The sequence below is a fragment of the Jatropha curcas genome, chromosome 2 (assembly GCF_041381405.1).
Source record: "Jatropha curcas cultivar XTBG-Jc1 chromosome 2, XTBG_Jcur_1.0, whole genome shotgun sequence".
NCBI classification, from domain to species: Eukaryota; Viridiplantae; Streptophyta; class Magnoliopsida; order Malpighiales; family Euphorbiaceae; genus Jatropha; species Jatropha curcas.
In genome coordinates this window covers 30,909,027-30,921,431 of record NC_143152.1, presented here as the reverse complement: position 1 = coordinate 30,921,431, position 12,405 = coordinate 30,909,027, and the positions used below count along the sequence as shown (strand labels likewise).

Below are 12,405 nucleotides of genomic sequence, written 5' to 3'. Positions count from 1 at the left end.
TGTTGCTCTGTCAACAACTGAGGCAAAAAGGAGAAGTCCGAGCTGTGTGTCAAAGCGGCAGGAATGGAGAGACCCAACATGTCGTCGGGAGGGGGAAAATTGTTGTGAGGTCCCTCCGACATAATGGGATCCACACACATTTTGAAAAGAAAAAAAAACACGTTTTTTTTTTGTTGTCAAAAAAGGCTGCGGAAGAAAAAAAAAAGAAAATGTTGAAATTTTGGACGCGTTAATAGCGCATCCAGTTGGTGGACGCGTAATTAACGCATCCCCTTCTCCTATAAATAGGAGAAGGTTTTCCCTCATCAACACACAGTAGAAAGAAGGAAAAAAAAATGTAGAGAGAGAATTATCTAGTTTTAGAAAGGTTTCTTAAAACTAGGGCGGGAAAAATAATGAGAAAATTATTATGGAGTGTTTTTGGAGAACACTTTGAGTGCCACTATTTTTGTATTGTTCTCTTTGTGTATCTAATATTTTTTTAATAGTGGAAGAATGATTCGGAGTTTGTCTCGTGGACGTAGCCCTAAACAGTTGAGGGTGAAACCACGTAAATTTCTGTATGTCACAATTTTTATTATTCCGCTGTGTTAATTTTCTCTTAATTCTTTGTGAGGGATTAACAAGTGGTATCAGAGCTGAAGCAAGTGGTACCTGAGGCCCAACAACTAGTATCAGAGCTGATGCCCAACATAATATTCATTATATTGTTTTCATATAGAGAAAATTTCTAATTAGAGTGTATTTTAAATGGAAATATTATTAATTATATATATAGATTTAAAATTTTTAAATTTTTCCATTTTTTATGCATCTATCATTCTATCTGATATGATATTTATCAAATTTAATCTAATTATTTCATTATTTATGCTTTTTGTTTAAATTTTGTTGGTTTATATTCACGATGTGATATTCATATAGCCCATGAGAAACTTAGTTGCAGCCATGGGTTCACCTTCTATTGATTTTTCATGTCTATATTATTTGAAATTAAATTATAATTGTATTTATTTTCAGTATTATTACTTGTTTTTAAAAATTCGCTTAGAATCTGTTTAACTTCATATCAAATGCATGATTATTTGGACATATGAGTCCTAACTTTACTTCTTTTATTTTTATTTTTTTTTTTTTTTTTGCTCCCTGGTCGTTTCTTTTCATGAATTTAATCGAAAAAATCGAATTATTAACTTTACAGAGATCGTCCACTCAACAGTCTGAACTCAAACGTGTCTTACCACTTAACTCTCTCTTGTAGATAAGAGAAACTCATTATTAATAATATACACAATTAATTAATTAGTATTCCCAACCAATCACTTCCAATCTATAGTTTAGTTGCTGTTAATCAAAAGTAGGAGAAAACAGCCCAACGTCCAAGAAAATGTAACACAACACAAGCCAAATTTTCAAGCTAAACTTGTTCAATAGTCGTTGCACCAAGCATATATTAATACTATCATATCACTTGCCTATGAAGTTGTTAATGGAAAGAAAGCCTGTCACTTGAATTTCTGACTACCATTAGCAATCTAATGTAAGAATAAATGTTCTTCTTTATCATAAAATGTAACCCAAAGGAACAATAAAATTAATTATACAATGAGAAAGTAAAGAAAATTACTATATATCATCATCTTTTTGGCAGATAGTTTTCTTAAATTTGAGTAAGATAAAACCAACAAGCAAAGCTACTGCTCCTCCCAAAACCATTGCAACTGTTTTTCCTGTCTCTTTTCCATTTTTTTCCTCTTCCCCTGTCAAAAGAATATTGTTATTTCATGAATGAAATGCACAAAAATTTTACCAAAATAAGAAACAATCATGGTTTAAAGAAAAACTACATGCATGAAAATTGCATATTTTCATAGAAAAATCCTTGAAAATCATCTTTTAACAAGTCGAAAGAAGTTTCTTTAATTAGTAATTCAATAATCAAATATCTGTCTTGTGATATAACAGTTTAAGCTAAAAAAAAAAAAAAAAAAAAAAACCCATAAAGGAAAAATTCAAATTTCTTTAATTATATTATTTCCTGTAAGTTTACCTGGATAAAAATTGCTTTGTTTCCCATCTGGGTGATAAGAGTAGCTCAAGAAGCACTTATCCAAATAAACCTGACCTGAAAAAGAGCTACCACAATCCTCCTTCACAATTTCTACTGCATTTCCTATACATTCAATACAATCACAACCTCCTAAATAATCATTTTCACACTGTACAATAACATGAACAAACTCATAATCCATTTCATAAAACCCTTTATCATTTATCATCTCCCCATTCTCCATTGCCAACAAAGCAGCATCCCTTACCTCTAAAAACCCACCGCTAACCGCCTTTTTTTCGCTGCATTTTTCATGTAGCAATTCACGTTCAGTCGTTGCAATTTCGTCTCCAAAACCATCAGTTTCATAGTAAAAATAGCATCCATTAAGCTGAAGTCTAGCTGCTACAGCTTTTTTACACGTACTGTTTGATAATTCAGGAATTTTATTAACACAGTTATGGCAGTCATTGTTGCTCAAATCACCTCTGCATTGAAACAGACCGGAGATGCCAACCTTTTCGTCGCCTGAAGTGGTTTTAAAGAACTTGGAACGAGAAGATTGTGCAGAGAGTTCTTGAAAGAGAGAGGAAAGAACTTGTGAGTGAGAAGTTGCTTCGTGTGTTTGATTTGCACATTTGGTGTATACTAAGGAAGTATAATAGTAGTCTAAGGAGCTAGCTTTGATAAATGTTAGAAAAAGAATGAAAGTTACTAATGGAATTGGTTTCAAGATTGAATCCATTTTGGTTAATTTGAGGGTTATTTTCAGTGCCTTTTTCAAAGAACTGAATGTGGGGAAAAGAACCCATTAATTGGTTAAAAGGTACATTATGGGTAATGGAACTGGTGGATTGAGGAGTTGGGGTTTGAGTTTCTTTTCAAACCTACTTTTATCTAATATGCAATCTCTCATGTGAAATAAGATAAACTATATACACTAGTCAAAATTGGCCTATCCAATTATGGAGGAATTAGTTGACTTATGTTATGATAAAATAAAATATTATCTTAATATAATCCTAATTTCATCTGCATAAATGGGCCTATTATTTAAAATTGCATTTGACAACAACCTTTTAAGTAGTAAAAACGCTACTTAAAAAATTGTTCGCTAACATAGAATTTAGATTTTTAGAGATTAGGGTAGCGCGTTTTCTAAAAAGTTAACCATATGTAATGTTTATTAAACACTACTAAAACATTTAATGGGTAGTGAGACCAACGGTACATCACGCTGCCCAAAAGAATATTTAGATTAACTATAATGGGAAAACGTTTTGGTTCACCAAATGAAGATTTAACCAATTAATGAACTTTAAACCTTAAATGAACAGTTGTGAACTTTGAATAATACCTTTGACTGAGACACATATACAAAAATGACTTACAACCGCAAGAAAATTAAAATCAGTGGTTGGATCTATCTGAAATTTCTGAAAGAAGAAGCAAATTAAGCCATAAAAAGAAAGTCTTTCTAAAAAATAAATACACTAAAATTAGAAACACTAAATTTACCCTTACATTTCGCTGTGTTCTCCAATTCTCAGCCCCAATTCTCTTTCTCCTCTAATTAGTAATTTATCACTCCTTGCTCGCATAATACATATCATCTTTTGCTTACCCTTTCAGCTCGGGCGGCGTGGGGAAGGAAATCTATCCTTCATCTTCTTTCCCCCGCCACACGACACCAGGGCTGCCCCACAGCAAAACGACAAAGCAAAAGTAAGTTTGAAACGACGATAATCAACCAACAATCATGACTTATAATGCGCATCTATTCCAGCTTTTGGAAATAAATGTCATTTCTGCTCAGGATTTGGCTACTGTATCCAAATCTATGCGTACATACGCTGTCGTTTGGGTTCACCCTGAAAGAAAATTAACCACCAGAATTGATCAGAACGGCCATACCAACCCTCAATGGAATGAGAAGTTCGTGTTTCGTGTTGATGATGCTTTCTTGGATTCTGAAACTTCTGCTATTATGATCGAAATTTATGCTGCTGCTTGGCTTCGTGATGTTCAAATCGGCTCTGTTAGAGTTCTTGTCAGCAATTTGTTTCCTTCTAATAACAATAACTCAAAAATGCGATTCGTCGCTCTTCAAATCCGCCGTCCGTCCGGCCGGCCGCAAGGGATTTTGAACATGGGCGTGCAGTTGTTAGATAATACTATGCGGAGCATGCCTTTGTATACTGAGCTTAGCGCTTCTGCTGTTGGGTTTAATGATCTTATTGATGCCAAAACGAATACCAAACAGACCATTGAAGAAAAGACATCGAAATTACGTCGAACACAAAGTGATCATACAGATTTCACCACCAACGCCGATGAATTTGGCGTAAAAGGAAGTCATACAGCCAAATCTTCCGTCATAAACGGCTCGTTGGTTAACTCATCGGCGGTGATTCATACAAATAACAAAGATAAAGATGCTAGCACAGGTAGTCATGGAAATGGTAGCATGGTGAACGGTTCACTTTGCTCCGATGTAGGACCGTCAGCGTCTGTTGTAGCGGCAGCAATTGCAAAAGGATTGATAAAAACGCCGGCAAATGCAGGTCCTCCGACGAAAAGCAGAGGAAGCTCAATATTAGAAGATTGGACGGACAATGATAGTGTGGAAGGATTAAGAACAAAGCTAGAGAGATGGAGAACGGAACTGCCGCCGATATACGATAACGATAAACAGAAAATGATGTCAAAAAGTAGACGGAAACAGCAACAGAGACGACGGTCGGAGCATCCAGGATTGTTTACCTGTTTCGGTAACATTTTTGGATGTGAAATTTCAATCACCTGTGGAGGAGGTAGCAGCAGAAAGAAGTATGGTAATGGCAAGGTTTGTCACTTAAGTTCTGTTGAAGGTGAATCATACTTGTGATAGACATAAAATAACAATGGATAAAAAATAGTAAAAGCATCCATTTTTGTTGAGCAACATCCAGAAGAAGAGAAGATTTGAGCAGAACAGAGGAAATCCATTAACGAAGAAAATTGCAGAACTGGATGCTTAGATTAAAGGAGAGGCATTTTTCTCGGATTCATGGTGGAATTTTTATAGTGCATATATGTATATATATAAATACACATATGCACGGTGACTGCAAAAGCTGGGTGTAGAAATCAGAGGGATGTGCATTGTAAGGGATGATAGGAACATTATCAGAGTTTTTCTTCTTTTTTCCTTTTTCTCTTTTTGGTTTATTTTCCATTTTAAATTTTATCTACATTAATTCTTAACAGTGAAGATGAGATTGAATGGTATGGGCTAATCTATGTTTTGTATATTATAAATTCCAATTTCCTTTTTGAATTGCTCCTTCACTTTTGTTTATGACAGGCTATGCTTCAAAAGAGGAGACAAAAAAAATACATATGTATGTTCTTCTTGTATTGTTACTTGAATGAAACCCTTTTTAAATCTGAATGAATGATTCATTTTTAATTGGATTAAAGTAATTAGTTTAGTAGAAAATACAAAAACAATGTGTGTGTCTAATCTATCTAAATAAATACAGAGGTAGTCCCTATAATCCAAAAATATTTAGGCTTCCCTCTCATAATTTCTCTTTTTGCAGTCCCATGGCTAATAGCAACTCGAATACCAAAACCAATCAATGAAGAAATATTCAAGAGAAACCATTATAATATCAAGTATAAAGAGCCTTGGCAAAACCAGAGTGTTTATTGGAGGCTATGCAGCAGATAGTTGTAGAGAGTTTACTCTAAAAGGTGATATAGGTTCCAAGAAGCTCTTTTGTGAAGTCCTGTGATTGTTGCAGAAGTTTTCATATGAAAGAACTGATCAAGAATGGCATAGCTCTTGTTGGCAATTGGAAATTGCAGCCACCATTTTCTTTCTCCATATGGATTGTATTGTCCTATGTAGGGAAAGACAAATTTTCTTGGAGTTTATCCATTGCCTGCATTTTCACAGCCTTCTTATCACCATTACAGGCATTTGCCGAAGAACAATGTGCAGAGTCTAAGCAGTTTCGAGATGCCTGTGATTTGTAACGGAAGCCAAAGTGACATTAAGATGCAGGCAGGCAGGCAAGAGGCCTTAAATAGAACTCATAAGTTGAACCTTTTATTCTTTTCAGTTGAAGTGTACTACTATAGTTGGTTCTTTATGAGTTTACCTTTTTGCAGTCTTCCAACTCCAAAGCAAACTGTTACTGTGCTCTGTTTTTATTTATTTATTTATTTTTTTTCAAAGGAGAGAGATCTGTTTGAGAAAAAGCCAAGTTCACGAATAAAAGAAAACAGGCTTATTTGGTGAACTCTACAGCCAAATTGTGCAAGGTGGCATTGTGAATACAAGATGCATCAATTTATTATTCATATGAACTTCAAACAACGAGTCATGCAACTCTCTCTCTATGATGCAATTCTCAGCCCAGAGTAAAAGTTGATCTGTCTCAAGGTCAAGAGCTATAAAATTTGAGATTAAAAACCTTCACTACTCTTTTTCATTGTTGCCACTTCCCTTGCAAAATCAGAACAGCTTTGTACAGATGAAGACTGCCAGTAATCTAATCGCTATCGGATGAGTATGAACTGTTTGAGTTGTCATCAGAATCTGAGGAATCATCACCGCTGGAATCATAGTTTGCTGCATTAAACTTGAATTCTGCAGAAGCTGGACAAAAAGCCATCAGTGTGGCCTTCATTTCATCCTCGTTGAGGTCAGGATGCTTCATGCATTCAACAGTTATCTCCTTGAGCAAAGGTGAATTGCCTAGCACAAATTGGATAAACCTCGTCTCAGGATCTTTACCATGAAATGATCGCACTGTCACTTTCTGTAATTGGTTCAAGAAAAAAGGAGATTGGTTTTGTTCTTCCCAAAATTTTAAAACAGGTTCAGAGACATATTCATCTTTGCAGCTGCATGCCTACACAATAGAATGATATCATCAGCCATTCTTTAATAATAAGCAGATAGTGTTGTAACAACTAAATTAGGTCACCAATGATTGTATAATCATATAGGCAAAAAATTAATCACAAAAGAAATAGAATTGTCGTTTGCTACTTAATACTTACTGTTATATCGAGTATTTTCAAGTTGATGGCACTTTCAATTATGGCGAGCAGAGACGAGACTTCCTCCAACTTTTCAAAACAAAATGCATCAAGTTTAAGAGTCCTTAGATGGCTATAAGAAGTTGAAACTTCAGTGAATGTATCACCTGCAGCCAGGAACTAAAAGCAAAAGCAGAGAATAACAAATTCAGTCCATGGTTTTCAGAAGTGTGCAACAAAATCTAGGATATCTTAAATCGTCGTACCTTCTGAAATTGACAACGCACGTATAGCTGCTCAATTGCAGGTGGCAGGCCACGGAATTTGAATCTTAGATCAAACTGATTATTCTCAGACCCAAGTCGATATAAATTGATAGACAATGTCTCAAGAAGTGGTGTGTTGAAACAAATAGATTTAAATTCTCCATCAAAGCAAAAGTACTTGAGATTGGGGACATTAATATGAAGATGATCAATACAACTCAAATTTCTTACTGTCAATTGTTCAAGCAATGGGCAGCTAGCAATAAGCCTCTCAAATGCAGCAGTTGATATGTTAACTTTGTTCAACTGAAGGCTGCTAAGACTGTGAAATCCTTTGAATGAATGTCCTGATTTAACCTCAAAATGACGGAGGCTCAACTTTCTCAAATGCTGACAAGAGAACAAATCAGATGGCACTTCATGGCGCCGACCTCTCCGGATCATGAGGGACAACTCCTGAATAGACTTCTGCGATAGTCTCCAAATCCACAACTTCATATTGTAACAGTCTTTCACTTTTTCAACATGCACAGAAAATTTCTCAATTTTTCCTTCATGTCGAGTGAGAACATAATTTATTATGCCCTCAAGTTTCCGTTGTGACCTTTCATGAAAAAGGTTCTCATTAACTATAACATGTGGCACTGTGTGCCATTTTTCCTTCCACTTCTTTGACAATGTACAGGTCCTTACAGCATCTTTAAGTGGTAAACATGCTAAGATGTGATCAATCACATTGCTCGGAAGATCACTGATTCTATCTAAACCAGTACCAATGGAAATCTTCTCCATAGTAGTTAATATGCAGCGAAACCAAGCCTGCAAACAAAATAAAACCAAATATTTTATCTTCTGGACAGCTTTTCTTGGATTATATGAACACTGACATCACCGGATACACACCAAGTAACTAGATCCAAAAGTGAAAAGGAAAAGATACAATAACCATTCCCAGGTTATCCACAACTATGAAGTGATAAATATAAACCAGGTCACCATGTCCTTCCACGGCAACAAAATTAATTGGTCTAGAGCATTTGATCTTTATCTGTCATTGTCCAATTACAAACTGAACTTGACTAATGTTGATTGGTTTTCAGGTACATTTGTCAACAATAAAAAAAGACAGTGCTGCTGCTGCAACAATAAAAAAAGTTCAACTAACATTAAATTGTTTCCTTATTATCAGAGTTAGCACAGAGTGCAAACAGTTTATCATACCATTGGAGAGGCTCCATGATTAGCTACAACCTTGAAAAAGTTTCAAACTGATGCATCTAGTTTCAATTTAAGCATAATATATATATATATATTAAAAAATAATTCCATCCAGCAAGTCTATAGAACAGATTCCTTCTATCAATATTATATACATCAAAACATTAATCAAAGCGTACAAGAAAGCGCCAACCAGTACTACTGGATATTTTCACAGGAACAATTTTCAAAAATATTTAGTTTTCCAGGAAATATTGTACCCTGTAGATTGTCTAGCAAAACAAGCACTGCAAGCATGAAATGCATCCAATTATCGAAAAATACTACCCAAGCAATAATCATTGAACCGTACCCCAAAAATAAAATAAGAAGACAAAACTTTAGTATTTCTGGCGTAAAGAAAAGATCTCTAATTTCAATCAAATAAAAAGCTAGATATGGGTATTCAAGATTTTATAACCTTGAGAACCCTAGAAATCCAAGTCTATTACTTTTCCAGAATGAAATATCAAGACAACAAAACAACAGTAGAAACGCTCCAAATTTGCTTTCTTTCTACAAGAATTCTAGAAAACAAGAACAAATTTGATACAAAACATAGTAAAGCATAACAGTACCTGGACTAGCTTCTTCAAATCGAATATGCTACTTTGTGTGCCTCAACCAAGATTAGTTAGGCTTCCACTTAACAAGATACTTCTAATCCTTGATAAAGCAAAGGGCAATTCTGAGTGACAAATAGAAAGGAAATCAAGGCAGGAAATTTCTTGATGCCCGCACCACAAAATTGGAAGCAATTTTCCTGGAAAAGTCAAATCTTTTTCCTAGTATCTTCCTCTACCCAACTCTACCTCAGTATTTGTTTACTAGTAAAAAATAGACCAATACCCTAATTACACAAATTCACTCGTACACAATAAGTGGTGTGAGCACAACACATTATAACATACACACTGCAAAAAACTCGCTCAAACACAAAGTATTTGGTACTGTATACACTCAAAGATCACAACCTTTTAATAAACCCAAGAAAATCTACATAGCTAGTCGATGGATATTAATCTTGTTCATAATTTCTTAATTACATCATAATTATCGTTTTGTGCACCGTTTGGTCTTTTCACTATGAAAACCAAAGAAGCCCACAAACAAAGGAATATTTTTTTGACAATTAGGAAAAAAAAAGGATTGGTGCTTTTTCACTTTGTCACGTGCGGGCATGCAAATAAAAATACAAATGAAGAATCAAAATCTCTCAATTCTCAATACAAAAAAACAAAATGAGGGTTAGGGTTTAATTGGGCATTGAATATCTGATCGAATCAATTCAAAACTGACCTGCTAATTTGGTTTGAGAGAGAGAGAGAGAGAGAGAGTGAGTAATTTTATCTCAGCTTCCTTTGGTGGCAACGCTAGCTTTCTTGCTCGTGCAAGTGAAAAGAGCGCAGCAAATGAATAGGTTTGTGATTGCTTTATAGGGAAGTAATTGGAGGAGAAGGGAAGGGTGCTGCTTAGAGAGTAAGAAGCTATTAATGGCGATTGCTGATTGGATAAAGTGCATATGATATTTGTCCTTGAGCAGCAAGTTGGATGTTTTTTGAGGCGACATTTGTGGGCTAGGGATTTGGCCCATTGGACCAACTAAGAATTACTATGGATTAGCCATAACTAATGGAGGTTTGCTATTATTATTTTTAGAAAAATATTGTAATTTTATTTTATAAAATATTATTTTTTGTTTTTTTTTTTTTTTTTTTTGAAAGTATATAAAATATTATTCTTAATATATTGAGGACAGAAAATTATAAAAGTTTGGTTTCCTAACTTGGTGTTTTAAGGACCGTCAAATTCAACTAGACAGACATTCTTTGGATCATTATTCAAATTCCAAGCCCAATTAATTACATCTGGAACAAGCGAAGCTACACATGAACTGGGCCAATCCAAATGCAAATAATGGATTTGAAACAAAAAAAAAAAAAAAAAAAAAAAAATTATGTACATGTGTTTGCGTATTACATTTAGCCAACTAACTATAGTCTCATTGATTTTCTAGTCAGTATAAAAAGTGAAATCGAGTTTAAGCCATCTCAAGATTTTTAACAATTTAGTGAGTCAATGAATGAATTACTATTATTATATAGTTTATCGTGTTATTTCGATGCATTGAACCGCCTGATGAATAAAAAAAATTTTAATATGAATTATTCAATAAAAAAATTCTTAATGTCAATTATTTAAGGTATTGAATAAAATCGAATTGTAAACATCATTATCAATTAAACTAATAACATTAGATATGATTATTACTTTTTAGAAAATTATAAGAATGTCAAATAGATAGAAATATTACCATATCTATTAATAATAAAAAAAATTTAATTAAAATTTTTAGCTCTTTATATTAAATGAAAAAAAATAGAATTATAATTAACTAAAAAAATATAATTATAATTAACTGACATTTAGCCTTTGTAATTAATAATAGATAAAACTTTAGAAATATTTTAGATTCTTTACGTTGTGCTACTTGATTGAATCTCCACACAGGTTTAAAAAATATTATTTAAAAAAATATATATATATGAGTACACTGTTTCCCACGGGAACACCAATATTGACCACTCAAGACAAGTTCTCACTAAAAAAAAAAAAAAAATATTGCTTTCTGTCAACTGAATAAAATATAAATGTCCATGTCATTTTATCCAACCCTACACATATTGAGAAAAATAATAATTTGAAAATGACATTTTGGTTAGGGTTATCATCCTTATTAATGGGAACATGATAAGGAAAGCAGCATTTGGCGAACTTTACAAAGCATGGACCGACCTGTAGGATTTTTGCAGGATTGAATCTTAGTTCCTTTAAATTTTTATTATTTAACTATAATGTTAAGGATTAATTTTGATTCAATCAACTTGTTTTTGTCTTCGGTCTTGATTGTGGATCGCTCTATTACTAATTACTAATATAATAATCAACAACCGAATATTCTTTAGCAGATTTAAAAAACCAAAGTTGTGGGAATGAGTCAAAATTGCCAACCATAAGACTTGTAGATAAGGATTGGCTCAACAATACACAAACTATAATTTACACCTAACCCTCCACAAAACATTACTCCATTTCATTTAATTCAATTATTTGAATTTTTATTTATTAGTCTCCATATAATTTATACTTACATTACTTCTGCAAACAAAACATTTTCACGTCAACACATATTTGGATTTAAAAATAAACTGTATGTCCAAAACTTTATCTTAAGATCGGAATTTTGAAATTTGGAGTCATTGTTGTTGGAAAGATAATAGAGAGACACGTGTGGAAAAAAATTCCTTACTAATATAATTACCAATTATTTTTATATAAATTCATACTAAAAATATTTTTAATTATATAATATTGTATTATATTACAGCCTATTAAACATGTGTTACTAATAATTTAGATGGCTAAAAAGAGAATTCATGATTGATAATTTTATTTTAACTTTGAGGCTTAACCACCACTCATAATGGAGAAGGGAGAAATGTCAATTTACTATTCAATCATGAAATTGCGTACAGTCAACGTTTTTACATTATTCATTATTGTGTTATGCTTATTTTTCAATCTTTATCATCAAGACAAAAATAATTTCAAGCAAAGAGTCTTTTCTTTCAATGAGCTGAAAAAAAATAATAATAGAAGTATATTATTTATTTTGATTGAGAAAAAAAAAAGACAAATTGGTAATAAAATAAATTAATTACAAAAATTATGTATAAAATAAATTAATTAACTTAAATACGGGTTTTATGCCTTTTTAAATTAATTTTTTTTACCTTA

General features: G+C 33.1%; 3 protein-coding genes across 7 annotated transcripts; 1 reads left to right on the top strand and 2 right to left on the bottom strand.

The window, feature by feature from the left end:
* Positions 1–1,449: 1,449 nt before the first annotated feature.
* Positions 1,450–2,842, bottom strand: PDLP4 (plasmodesmata-located protein 4). Its single transcript, XM_012233976.3, has 2 exons — positions 2,051–2,842; positions 1,450–1,760 (listed from the first exon to the last, which is right to left on the bottom strand). Exons 1-2 carry the CDS (start codon positions 2,793–2,795, stop codon positions 1,627–1,629), a joined length of 879 nt encoding a protein of 292 aa, XP_012089366.1. The 5' UTR covers positions 2,796–2,842; the 3' UTR covers positions 1,450–1,626.
* Positions 2,843–3,641: 799 nt separating this feature from the next.
* Positions 3,642–5,369, top strand: LOC105647760 (Calcium-dependent lipid-binding (CaLB domain) family protein). Its single transcript, XM_012233977.4, has one exon. The coding sequence runs from the start codon at positions 3,810–3,812 to the stop codon at positions 4,935–4,937; it is 1,128 nt and encodes a 375-aa protein (XP_012089367.1). The 5' UTR covers positions 3,642–3,809; the 3' UTR covers positions 4,938–5,369.
* A 935-nt stretch (positions 5,370–6,304) lies between these two features.
* LOC105647761 (F-box/FBD/LRR-repeat protein At1g13570) lies at positions 6,305–10,104 on the bottom strand. Of its 5 annotated transcripts, XM_037639720.2 has the most exons (6): positions 9,907–10,104; positions 9,186–9,295; positions 8,254–8,487; positions 7,351–8,169; positions 7,106–7,264; positions 6,305–6,954 (listed from the first exon to the last, which is right to left on the bottom strand). In XM_037639720.2, the coding sequence occupies exons 4-6, from the start codon at positions 8,140–8,142 to the stop codon at positions 6,592–6,594; spliced, it is 1,314 nt and encodes a 437-aa protein (XP_037495648.1). In that variant the 5' UTR covers positions 8,143–8,169; positions 8,254–8,487; positions 9,186–9,295; positions 9,907–10,104; the 3' UTR covers positions 6,305–6,591. The 5 variants fall into 5 exon arrangements, with proteins under 5 accessions (XP_037495648.1, XP_012089369.1, XP_089574280.1 ...); XM_012233979.4 differs by lacking the exon at positions 8,254–8,487; XM_089718154.1 differs by lacking the exon at positions 9,907–10,104 and having other exon boundaries at positions 9,186–9,894.
* Between the last annotated feature and the right edge of the window lie 2,301 nt (positions 10,105–12,405).